General features: G+C 55.4%; 2 protein-coding genes across 2 annotated transcripts; both read right to left on the bottom strand.

Moving 5' to 3' along the window:
* Positions 1–4100: 4100 nt before the first annotated feature.
* GAPDH (glyceraldehyde-3-phosphate dehydrogenase) lies at positions 4101–7865 on the bottom strand. The gene is made up of 12 exons (XM_054387054.1): positions 7837–7865; positions 7378–7421; positions 6698–6797; positions 6331–6437; positions 6155–6245; positions 5914–6029; positions 5723–5804; positions 5417–5568; positions 5232–5310; positions 4950–5033; positions 4714–4811; positions 4101–4396 (listed from the first exon to the last, which is right to left on the bottom strand). Exons 2-12 carry the CDS (start codon positions 7398–7400, stop codon positions 4327–4329), a joined length of 1002 nt encoding a protein of 333 aa, XP_054243029.1. The 5' UTR covers positions 7401–7421; positions 7837–7865; the 3' UTR covers positions 4101–4326.
* Positions 7866–10200: 2335 nt separating this feature from the next.
* Positions 10201–12010, bottom strand: LOC128971512 (C-type natriuretic peptide 2-like). Its single transcript, XM_054387091.1, has 2 exons — positions 11918–12010; positions 10201–10473 (listed from the first exon to the last, which is right to left on the bottom strand). The coding sequence occupies exons 1-2, from the start codon at positions 12008–12010 to the stop codon at positions 10201–10203; spliced, it is 366 nt and encodes a 121-aa protein (XP_054243066.1).
* Between the last annotated feature and the right edge of the window lie 742 nt (positions 12011–12752).

Below are 12752 nucleotides of genomic sequence, written 5' to 3' on the forward strand. Positions count from 1 at the left end.
GGGATGCAGAAGGGCTGGCTGCTGGGATGGAGGGTGTGCTGAGGGGCAGGGTGTGCTGAGATGTCAGGTTGAGGACATTTATAAAAAGCCTGAGTGGCTAGATGACATCAGGGATTAGTCTGACAGGCCCTGAAGGAGCACCAATGAGAAGCCAGTGAGGGAGGAGGGCAGACAGCAAGAAGGAGGGGAAAAAATCTGCGTGGATTTCTGGAAGGATGAGGAAGTGGCAGACAAATTCAGTACCATTTTTTATACACAGAACTAATGCAGACTTTGCAAAAAGTAAATATCTCAGCAATTAGAAGGCCAAGAGGCAGTGCAATCTGTTTTTTTTTTAAACAGAGGCAAACCATAGGTTCTGGTGTTGTACAGCTTCACAGATTGCATCGGGTCAGAAGGGACCCTCAAAGGTCATCTTGTCCAACCCCCCCTGCACTCAGTAGGGACAACTCCCACTAGATCAGGCTGCCCAGGGCCACATCCAGTCTGATCTTGAATGTCTCCAGGGACAAGGCCTCAACCACATCCCTGGGCAGTCTCTTCCAGTATTTCACCACTCTCATCATGCAGAACTTCCTCCTGCTGTCCAACCCAAACCTGCCCTGCTCCAGTTTCAAACCATTGTCCCTGGTCCTATCACTCCAAGCTCTTACAAACAGTCCCTCTGCAGCCTTCTTGCAGGTCCCCTTCCAATACTGAAATGCAGCTCTAAGATCTCCCTGGAGCCTTCTCTTCTGCAGGCTGAACACCCCCAGCTCCCTCAGCCTGTCCTCACAGCAGAGGTGCTCCAGCCCCCTGATCATTTTCGTGGCCCTCCTCTGGACCCTCTCCATCAGATCCATTTCCTTCCCGTGTTGAGGGATCCAGAGCTGGACACAGCATTCCAGGTGAGGTCTCAGCAGAGCCTTGCTGCTTGCTTAGCTCAAAGCCTCATTTACTTCAGAAGTGGACAGGCTATGTTTGAAATGGCCACAACTTCTATTTCTCTTTACTGTGGTTGTGCAATTTGTTATGTTTTAGTATTTTTTTTTCTTTTTTAGGTAGTTAGTTTCCACATCTGCTTAAGCTTTTTTTTTTTTTTTTTTAAACTTGGCATCTTCCTTAATGCTGAAGTTCTGTGCTGACATCTTAAGGTGATGGTCTGAGGGCCATTTCTTGGGGGGGAGGGTAATACACCCATGGTAATGTCTGCAACTGCCCACAAATCACAGAATGGTAGGGGTGGAAAGGGACCTCTGACAATCATCTAGGTCAACCCACCCCATTAGAGCAGGATCACCTAGAGTCAATCCCACAGAAAACCCAAGAGGGTTAGAGACAGAGACACACACCTCGCCCCCCCCCAGCCTCTCTGGGGAGCCTGTTCTTCCCTCAGTTTGTTTGTTTGTTTGTTTTTTTTTTTCCCCCTATGTTTGTGTGGAAGGTAAAATAATTTATCTACCCCTTTAAAGGTTGCAGAAAAGGGCATTTGCCTGTAACAGCACTGATAATGGTCATAGTGCAGCATCATTTGAATTTCCTCTGGCTAAAATTAGAGGTGTAGCTCATCACCCATAGAGATGCTTGGCTGCTCATCAGAGAACCTGTCCCTTGGGTCAGCCAGAGAACTTTGTAGCAGCACAGCCCTGCCTAGGAGGGAACCCATATCTCAAGTGCATCCCTCCTACCCCAGCGCAGCACAGCAAGCCCTGCTGCCTGGCCACTGAGGGAAGGCAGATCCAAGCCTTCAGCCAAGACTGGTATATTTCTGTACCCTCCCTTTGCAAAGGGGAGGGTGGATTGTGGGTGTTCATAGAAGCAGCTTGTCCCAGCAGAGTGGCATGATCACTTTCAGCCCCTTTGCTAAACAAGAGCCTCTTTATGTCTGAGTGCCTGCCTTCCCTGTTTTCCTTTGAAATGCTCTAAGAGCAAACCCAGAGCTCCCCTACTTGTGCAAAAACTCCTCTTGAGAGAGCAGCAGCTGCCACAACAGATCTGGCTTTAGCCTGGTGCCATCTGCAGTCCTCTCTTTTTTTTTTTTTTTTTTTTTATTTTCCCCTCCCAAATTGACAAATAAGTATTTTTAGGACACAGTCCCAGTTCCTGCTTGGTCACCAAGCTAGCTTTTTTCCATGTCTGGAGAAGCCTTGCTGTGGGTGCCATCTGCAGGCACAGTGTCTGGATGTAAAATGAGGATTGAGGGGAGGAGCTGTGCTTTTTCCGGAGAGGAAGCTCTGCAGGTGGTCCAAAAGCTGCAGGACCTGTTTGCCAGGCTCACTCTTCCCCCTTTCCTTACGAAAGGAACATACACGTGCTTTAAGTTATGTGATTCCTGGCTTGCCTCATCAGCCTTTCAGGGACTAAACCATTCACATAATTTCCACACACACCCCCCACACACACACAGTTTTTCAAGCAAGATTGTAAACTACTTGAAATAGTATTTTTAAAAATACAACGGAACCTTCATCTGAGATGGTCCCAGGAAGTGGTGGCCTGAGGGCACACACTCTTCCCTCACCTCTCAGCTTGTAGGATAGGGCTCCTATGACATCACAGAGTTCTTTGCTCTAGGTAAATTTTCAGGCAGCCTTGTCTTGCTTAGGCTTTTTAGAGGATGAAGGAGGCTCGTTGAAGTGTTCCTGCTTTAAATCCAGCCCAAAATAGCTTTGATTTACATGGCAAAACAGGCATCACCCTCAAGGTGTTTCAGCAGCTTCTCCTCACTTCCAGATTCTCTAGCAAGGCCCTGGCTGGAATAGGCAGCAGTGCACAGGACAGCCATTCAAAGCACCCAAGCAAAGCAATCAAGGACAGGATGGGACCAACCCAAGACTAATTTGTAAACCTGACTAGTCTGCAAGGCAAAACCACCCCCCAGCAGAAACCCAGCTCCACAAAGAGGGCTGCCTCCAGGAAGCTCCCACGTAACTCCAGAGCTACCTAAAGCTCCCAGCAGGGTTGTTAGGGAGGTAAACCAAGTATTGCAGTTCTCCCAGGCCTAAAAAGTTGCTTAGAGTCCCAGCTGCTGATCAGCTGTAGGTTATTCAACCTCTTTTCTCTTTGCAGAGCAACTTTTGAGTGATTGCCCTCTAGCTTGGTAAACATTTGACACAGCCCAACCTGGAGATAAGCAGATCCAGGAAATTCTGTCCAACCTACCTTGATCCTGGGGGCTTAAGTCATCCAGCTTAAAGTCCTTGTTCCAGATCAGGATCTAAAGCAGCTAGGGTCCAGGTGACAGCTCCACCCCTGCCTGCCTGGGAGAACATGACACATTCATTATCCCTGAGGCAGTCAATTAAGCTGTGAAAGGGAAACATTTTGCACAGCACATTCCTTGGGAGGTTCAGTCTGTGCCCAGCAGTGTTCATGCTTCCAGCAGGAAGTTAACAGTCCCTGGCAGAGGGCTGACACTCACCTTGGAGATCTGCTGCTCAGGATCTTAACTGCAGCTGCCCCTCCTCTATAGAATTAAGCCAGAATTAAGACTAGCTACCACCATAGTGCCACTGGCCTCTGACACGTCCCTACACAGCCATTTCCCGAGTCCTTCTGAGAGAAATGCAAACAAAAAAACTCCTCCTTTAGTAACATTTCCACCCAGGCAGGAGAAATAATTCCTGTTTCTTGAGTCCCTTTACCAAACCAAATGCAAAACGGCAATCTGCTCAGCACTTTATTCTGCCATACACCTACCAGACAAGGAAATCGAGAGCTAGAAGGTGGATGCAACAGCAGAACTGCTTCCTGTTCCACCATGCAGCAAGTCCTGTGAGCACAGCGCTGCACCACACCTTTTGGCTGGCAGGCAGGAGTCTTGCCTCTAACACATCTGCCACAGGTAACTGCTCACCAGTCTGCTCACTGCAGGGACACTCACACCTTCACAACTTAGGTATCCCAGGACTCAAGCTGCCTGAACTCCTCTGGCCCTTCCCCTTCCCTTTGCCATCTTCCACAGTCCCACCATTGCATCCAGGCAGCACAGCTGAGAAAAGCTGGCCCAGCAGCTGCATCCAGGGCTCATTCTGAAGGGGGCACTCCCTTGCTCATTACACAGCACCATCACACTACCCTCCTTGTCCCCTCTCCCACTGACAAGACAGGCAAGGTGCTTCAGATGGTGATCACTTTATTGATGTAAGGTGGTACACAAACAGATCAGTTTCTATCAGCCTCTCCACCTCCCCCAGGCTCAGGGAGAAGTTGGAGGAGTGGGGGAGACAAGGGAACAGAACTGGCCTCTCACTGCAGGATGCAGAGCTAAGCGGTGGTGAAGAAGGGCAGGGGCTCCAAAGGAGAGTCCTGCTTCTCTAGGCAGCAGGGGGGCTTGGTGTGCTTGGCTTACTCCTTGGATGCCATGTGGACCATCAAGTCCACCACACGGTTGCTGTATCCATACTCATTATCATACCTGAGGACAGAAACAGACAGGGCTGTCAGGCCTGACCACCCTGCATCCACCCCTCCATTGTTCCTGCACATCTGGACCAGGCAGCTTCCCACCCACTTCCATCAAGAATGTGGGAAGCCTTCCATCCACCCTCAAGTAAGGAATGAGCACTACAGACATTTCTGGTAAGAGGCAATCTCACTTCACAGAGATGGCCCACCCTGCGCTGCCAGCCAGAAGTGATCGATAGGACAGTCTGTCACTTGGCTGTGCCAGCACTTACCTCCCCACACAGCCCTGTAGCATCACCACCCCCCCCACACACACACTGCACCTACCAGGAAACCAGCTTGACAAAGTGGTCATTCAGTGCAATGCCAGCACCAGCATCAAAGGTGGAGGAATGGCTGTCACCATTGAAGTCACAGGAGACAACCTGGAACAGAGGGAATCGTAACACACCATTACTCAACACACCACTACTCACAGCTTCCAAGCCAGGATCCCAGCAAGGCTGCTACAGCCAGCAGAAAAAGGAGGCAAGCTCCAGCAACCACAGACCAGGAGGACTCACCTGGTCCTCTGTGTATGCCAGGATGCCCTTCAGGGGCCCATCAGCAGCAGCCTTCACTACCCTTTTGATGTCATCATACTTGGCCTGAATAAGGACAGATTTAAGATGGGTCAGGATGAGGCTCACACAAAATGTCTGCTGGAGGAGGAGGGGAAGCACCATGGCAGGTGCCATGATCACAATGATGAAATTTCAGGGAAGAGATGGGTGCAGAGAGGGCAATTCCAGGCACAAGTTTAGAAGCAGCAGGGGCAGGTCATTTGGGCTCTGTCCACAACTTACTGGTTTCTCCAGGCGGCAGGTCAGGTCCACAACAGAGACGTTGGGGGTTGGCACACGGAAAGCCATTCCAGTGAGTTTCCTGCAAGAAACACAAGTCACCAGGTAAGAACACCCAGCAGGCCCTCTGCCAGCCCTGCACTCTGCTAGGAATGCTCCTCCTGCCTCCAGGAAAGGCTACTACTAACCCATTGAGCTCAGGGATGACTTTTCCCACAGCCTTAGCAGCCCCAGTAGATGCTGGGATAATGTTCTGGGCAGCACCTCTGCCATCCCTCCACAGCTTCCCAGAGGGCCCATCCACTGTCTTCTGTGTGGCTGTGATGGCATGGACAGTAGTCTGGGAAAAGAGAACACAAGAGTAAAACCACAGCCAGTAATTTCCAGAAGAAGCATCCCAGGCACCTCTTCCCCAACACAGGGAGTACAGATGCTTCTCCTCTCACGAGAGGATCTGGGAATAGGGCATCCTTAGCAGCAAACTCCAGACCTACCATAAGACCCTCCACGATGCCAAAATTATCATGGATGACCTTGGCCAAGGGTGCCAAGCAGTTAGTGGTGCAAGAAGCATTGCTAGGGAAGACAGAAAGAGTCATCAGGCAGAGGCTGATTATTTACACACATGAGCCCCCATGCAGCTGGCAAGAGCTCCAGGCCAGAGAGCACCTTCCTCAATCCTTACCTGACAATTTTCAGAGACTTATCATACTTTTCATGGTTGACACCCATCACAAACATGGGAGCATCAGCAGAGGGAGCGGAGATGATGACACGTTTAGCACCACCCTTCAGATGAGCCTGGAAAAAGGAGGACATTGGGTACTCGAGAATCCCTCCAACAGCTCACTTCTTCAGATAACCTCATGCCCCACAGGCAGGAGCAGCAGCATTTCTTCCCCCATGTGCTACCGTAGCATACTCACCCCAGCCTTTTCCATGGTGGTGAAGACACCAGTGGACTCCACAACATACTCAGCACCTGCATCTGCCCACTTGATGTTGCTGGGGTCACGCCTAAGGAGGAACAAAAATTGTGAGAGCTGTTCCACAAGATGCCTGCTTTTCATCCTCCAGAGGGAGAAGAGGGAGAGATACTTACTCCTGGAAGATGGTGATGGCATTCCCATTAATCACAAGTTTCCCATTTTCAGCCTTAACAGTGCCTTTGAAGTGACCATGAGTTGAGTCATATTTGAACATGTAAACCTAGAAAGAAGAGAAAGGGGTGTTGGTGGGGAAATCAAGCACCCCAGCTACCATCTCTACAACCCTTGCTCTGCCTACACCACGAGTATCAGCTCCCCATCTCCTCAGCGACCGTGTCCCCCCCTGCACTGTACTCTGCTGAAGCTCTCGGCTCCCTGCCATCCTCCACCTCGCACCTGGTTTTCCTAGGAAGCTACTAGAAAGGAGGCAGAGGCGTTCTGCTCCGCAGCGCCTGCAGGGGGCACTGCGCCGCAACTCACCATGTAGTTCAGATCAATGAAGGGATCGTTGATGGCCACCACTTGCACTTTGCCAGAGAGGACGGCAGCCCGGGTAACCAGGCGGCCAATGCGGCCAAATCTGGGGAGAGAGACACGCAGGTGAAGAGGAGCAAGAGCGAACTTGCCAGGCTGGGCACGGCTGGCTGCCTTCCCTCGGGATCATCCGCCACTCCCTGCCCGGCGGGGTGGGAGGGAGCCCGGTAACCGCGTCCAAAGGCCAGGGTGCTCCAGTTAAAGATTAAGAGCGACCCCCACATCGGAAAGGTCAAGCGCTAAATTTACTGAGGGCCCCGGGGATCCGGTTACTCCTCGGCCCGGCGGGAGAAGGTCACATCCCACGGGCCACCACACATACACGATCTGCCAAGCGACCGTTAGCTGGGGGCTGAAGCCCACCGGAGGGGCGTGGGGACCCCCAAGAAGGCCGAAGCAGGCGGGTAACGGTGGCGCTTCCAAGGTGAATCACCCCCAATCTGCAGAGGGAAGTGACTCAGCAGCTCGCCCGGCCCCTCAGCCTGCTGCGGGGGGTGACTGTGGACAGGGAACAGGCGGGGTACACCAACGCCAAATCCCCCCCCCACGTCCTTCAGACGACCTTGCCGCCCCCCCAACACCCATCCCCCGCCTCCCAGTGCCGTAGCCCCGGCCTCGGCGCTCACCCATTGACTCCGACTTTCACCATCTTTGTCTCTTCGGGATATTCCTGCAGGCAGAAACGGCCGGTGAGGCGCAGGGACACGGGAATGGAGCGCGGGGGATGTGGGAAACCGCCCCCACCCCCGCTCACGTTGCCCTAACCGCTGAGGGATGGGGAGAAGGGGTGCAGACGATCTTCTCCCCCTACGACGCTGCTCACCCGCCCGCCCCCGCCCCCCGCGCGCCTCACCGCCCGCCCCCCCCCGGCTGTGTCCTGCAGCGCTCCGCATCATGCTGTCTTTGTGCCTGCCGGCCCCGCTCCGCCCGATACCCGCCGCCTGAAGGCTGGCGCTCGCTCTCAACCCAGCCCAGCCCTCCACCACGAAACCTGGCCCTAGATCGGGATTTTTTACCTGCCTGCCTGCCCCACCCCCACCTCTATTCCTCTGCGCATCTTCTCCCCACCCTCCCCCGGCCGTTACCTGCTACCTCTGACCCGCCCGGCGCGCAGTGAGAAGGTGGCGCAACCGCGCTCCCCTGCTACTTATACCCGCGCAGGGAGGGGCGGGTCGGGGTCCGCCTCGCCGGGCCGATGTCGAATGGGAGCGGAGGGGCCGGGCAGGCCTACGTGCGGCCGTGCTGCGGGTGCGGCTGCTGCTGCTTCTGTCTCGGTTCACACCCCCCCACCCCCCGCGCCCCTGCCTCCCCGTTCCCCCCCTCCCCTTCTATCGCCCTTCGTAACAAAGGCCCGGCGCCGGGAGGCATGGGGTGTCCGTAACGGTCCCCGTGGGCTACGTGCTGCACCTCCCCTCCAAGCCACGCTGTGCCTTGGTGATGGTGGCGGTAGCGGGAGATGCCCCGGTCCTGAAGGATGCAGAATCCTTGCCTTAGAGCGTGAAGGTGTCCCCAGAGCAGGGAAAGGCTGGAGAATCCCCCTCCCCGCTGATGGGCAGTGAGGCTTCTTCGGGCTCACTGCTGCCAGCACCCCAGGGAACTGCGTGTGCTGCTTTCATTTGGTAACAAAGGAGACACGCTGCCCACCCTGTGCCCCTCAGCCTGCCTGCTCCCCCGGCACGGCAGCTAGGGCAAAGTGGCCCCAGAGATGCTGGAGACACCCCAAGGGAGAAGTGGGCCCTAAGCATCTCCCATTCCTTCACAACATTGGGAGGCAGTGGGTGCTGGTCGGGAGCCTCCAACGTTGGAACCCCCGGTCTGTCTTTTGCTCCCCTGAGTGGGCTTAAAACAGACGTGCTCGAGACAGGAGCCACCGGGCCGGCTGCTTGCCCGGAGGCCACCCGCCGCAATGTGAACACCATCTTAATGAAGCACTGCGGCACTGCTGCTACCCGTGGGACGTGACGGCGGAAATCCTGCCCGTCCGCCACCTCGGCCCGCCTTCATCGGCTGCCTTCGAGAAGGAAGTGCTCTCTTCATGTCCGCCGCTGTCCAGCTCGCCACCCTTCCATACTCAGCTCCCTCACTGAGCCGCGTCCCTTTGACCCGGTGCAGGGCTTGCTCAGCTCAGGTGCAGTGGGACAAACCTGCGTTAGGCACAAGGCACAGAGCATGCCGAAAAGCCTCCATCCCTTGAGGAGGGTGCCCAGAGGAAGGTGTGGGAATGGTGGGGATGCAGATGCACGCTGATGGGAGCATCAAGTTGAAGCAACCAGTCCCTCTGGCTTCAGCTAAGCAGGGCTTCAGCAGGGCTGAGGATGAGGAGGGAGGAGTGAGCTGGGGGATACACGCAGGCGGTGGGGCGAGGGGTAGAGAAGGGGTCAAGGTAACCCAACTCTCCTTATACTGCTGCTATTCCCGGTGCCGCTGAGGGCTCCACAGCTAAGTTTAGACCTGGCCGAGGTTACAACCTTTTCTTAAAGGCCGGGGGGTGACGGCACGTGTGGTAACGGCCGTGGGGCCGGAGGAACGCAAGCCCCTGCCCCGCGGTTCGTGGTGCCCCAGATGCAGCCCATCCAGGAGCCGCTGGCGAGGTGGCTCCCGGGGGCCAGCTTCTGCACAAACAGGTGGCCTCCTGTTTGCTCGGCAAACACTGCAGCGCCGGAGGGGCAGAGTACGGCTGGGATGCGCCAACGCGGCCCCTCTGCCTCCGTGTCCAGCCCGCGGTCAGCACCTCGCTCGCCATTCCCCGCCCCCCGTCGCGGCCCCGGCAGCGCTGCAGCCGTGCGTGCAGCCCGGCCCCCTCGGAATGGCGGCGGGCACCTAACATGGCCCTCAGAGCGACGGCCGGCGGCGTTGGCGGGCTCTGCCGCCATCTCCCGGCCTGCCCCCGCCACCAGCCCCTCTGCTGCGCAAGGCCTCCCAGGGAGGCGCTGCCGCCGAGCCAGGATGCGGAAATTAACTGTTTAATTAGCCAGTCCTAGAGCAAGGAGAGGAGGGAAGGGGCGGCCGGCAACGCAGGGGGCCGGCGGCCGAAAGGCAGCCACGGCGCCGCGTCGCTTCTCTTCTGCTGTTTCGCTACTGATATTTTTCCGCTCTCCGTCGGCGCAGAAGCTTTAGAAGGGTTTCGGCCACCGCCTGGCCAGTGGTGAATCCCAAGCCGGTGCTGTGAGCGCCTCGGTCTCTGGCTGTGGAGAAGCAGGGCTGGTGAGCAGCCCAGTGGTCTGCAGCTGCTTGCTCCCGGGCCGCAGCACAACCCCCGGCACGGCTGGCTCCGCAGCCCAGCCTTTGCCCCGGCTGCAGGCAGGTGGTGGCCCCATGGCATGCCTGCTGGCCGTATCCTCTCACTCCAGGTCCTCCCTGCCGTCCGTGCTCTCAAGGCTCCCCATACTTGCCTGCCTACTTGTTCCAGCCCGCTCTGCTGGCCCTCTCACCTCGGAGCCCCTTCAAGGCTAACAACCCAAACCACTGAAAGTCCCGATTCGGTCCAGTTTCAGCCCAAAGCAGCCCCTGGGCACGGCCTGCCAGGCCCAATCTCCAGGCAGTGCCCACTTGCGACTGGCAAGGGTCCTGCGCCAGAGAGAGGGACGGGCAGCTCTAGACCCCGATGGGAGGAAAGGGAGGGCGGAGGAGAGCAGCTGAGGGCCGAAGCTGGACCCTTCCTTCATGTCCTCTTCGGCCAGTGTGGACTCAGGCTCCAGGGGCAGCAACCGGGAAAGGAGCATCTGGGATAAACAGAGGAGAGCAGGGTGAGAGCAGAGCTGGTGATTAGGCCTTGTACCCCACTGCCCACACCTTCCTTAGGGCTAAGGCAGGACATAAAATGGTGCCTGTGCTGTGTCTGTGGCATTACGTCTGGACACAGGGAACAGCTAGACCAGCAGCTCCTGCAGTCTGGAATCATTCTGCGGTTCAGAGAGCAGGCAGGCAGCTGCTGCAAGCCACTACCAAGCTGCAGGTTGCTGTGCTCTTGTCAGGCTGTCACCCCCTTGTACTTGCAAGGTAACAGGCTTCAGCCTTTGCTCCTTTTGCTGATGCTCATCACCTTCATGTGCTCAGGCTGCTGTGTGATCATTTTTTCCCCCCCGCAAAGGGCTGGTGGGGAGGATGGACCTGCCCCAAATATCTGCTGTTAAAGATTGAAGGGAAGGCAGGAGCAGAGAAGGTGTGAGGAAGGAGGACTCCACATTTGTTTGGAACGCTCTCGGTTGTCTGTGCAGACAGGAGTGTGCTGATCATACACCCCTGGCACTGGCAGCAGCCTCCGGCTGTAGGGAGACAAGGGCTGGGTTAGGTGCACTGGAGGCAGGGCATGGCTGCCCAGGCAAGCGTCTTGCAGTAGCCGTTCCACATCTGTCCCTCATGTGGCTGCTGAGCTAAGGCCGAAGATGACTTTGTGAAGCTCTTTTTGGAGTGAGTTAACTCAAGCAGACACAGACATCAATAGTGAGGAGCGAAAGTGGTGAGTCATAGCAGCATCAGTCTTGTGATTTCAGTTCACATCCTAACTGCTTCCCTGGAGCTGTCTTGGAGCAGCACGAAGGAAAGGTGTTGGGCTTAGGTTTGGGTTTGGGAATCAGGTAGATTTGAAAGCCAAAATCATTATTGCTGTCATTGCTGAAGATAAAAGATGAAGAAATGAAGAAGTCCTTAGCTGGCATCCTGGCCAGAGCTCTTGGCCTTAAAGAGAGGCTACTGGGGGGTAGTACTGTGTTTAGGAGTGACAATGCCTGGCTTAATAGGATGCAGTTTCTTTCTGAAGCAGCAGAACCAGGCACTGAACATTATGAGGGGCATGACTGTAATTTCTGGTGGCTGCTGACACAGAGCAGAGTAAGACATGACCAGTATCCTGTTTGTTAAAAGCCTCCTTAGGCAATGTGTGGAATCCTACAGGCAGCCTGCCTTAATCCAGAGAGCACTAAAAAGCACTAAAAAGCCTCTGTCCACTTGCTGTCTTGTCATGCTGGTGCTCTTCAGGAGCTGGGTTACAAAGATGCAGTCACCCTGTAGCTGAGGCTGTTGGACTGCAGGGGAGGGAGCAGTCAGACAGCAGTCTCTTGATAGCTGGAATTTGGGACCAGCTCTTTTTCCGGGTTCAAACATGACCTCTGCAAATTGCCCCTCTGCTCCTGAAACCTCCCTCAACTCCCTCCCAGTCCTTCCTACCTGTAGCCTCTGTCTTGGCAAAGCCCCAGTCTGGACGCTGGTGGAGAGCAGAGCTATGAGGAGGAGCAGCGAGCAAGGCCATGGCTGCAGCATTGCCTTGTCGCCGGCTCGTGGGAGGCCAGGCAGCACCTGCAGGGTCCCCTGGCCCCTCCTTGCCTTTATAGCTTTGGGTCTGGCAGGCGCCTGGCCCCCAGCTCTCTGCTGAATACCCCCTGGAGCTCCTTAACCTTTCAGCCCTTTTATCCAGGGTGATATATTTCAGGGTGAGCTCAGTGAGACCCCTTCCTCTAAAGAAAAAGGACACAAAGGTGTTTACTGAGTGTCTGGGAAGACAAATCTGAGTCGAGCTGCTGCTGGCTAGGACCTGGAGGTATCTGTCAGGGTCAGGAATAGGGTGAGACCTCGAAACACATCCCGAGGGGAAGATATTGGAGGCTGCATTGTACAGTGCTGTTGAACACACTCCTTGTAGGTAGAGCACTGTTAATGTTCTGTCTCTAATCAGTATGGGCATGAACTCTACAGCTCACCCCGTGGTAGGCATGCTGCTGGCTGCATGGAGCTGGCACAGATTCAGCTCTGTGACAGCACAGGCTTTGGAGTTTAATGTTTCTGTCTGGGTGAGCCTGTAGGCTTGGGAATGAAGAGCTCTGGCTGCAGAAGGTGTGTGAATCCCAACACCAACTCTGCAGGGTTTATAGCCATGGCAGGAGCGTGAATCTAGTACCAATGGGCATGAATCCTGCAGGCTGGTTGTCCTGAGTCACCATCTGAAGGGCTGGGCTGAGTTTCCAGAGGAACAGGCACAGAAAGGAGCTTGTCCAGCATCAGCCTG

The sequence above is a fragment of the Indicator indicator genome, chromosome 14 (genome assembly GCF_027791375.1).
Source record: "Indicator indicator isolate 239-I01 chromosome 14, UM_Iind_1.1, whole genome shotgun sequence".
Classification (NCBI taxonomy): domain Eukaryota; kingdom Metazoa; phylum Chordata; class Aves; order Piciformes; family Indicatoridae; genus Indicator; species Indicator indicator.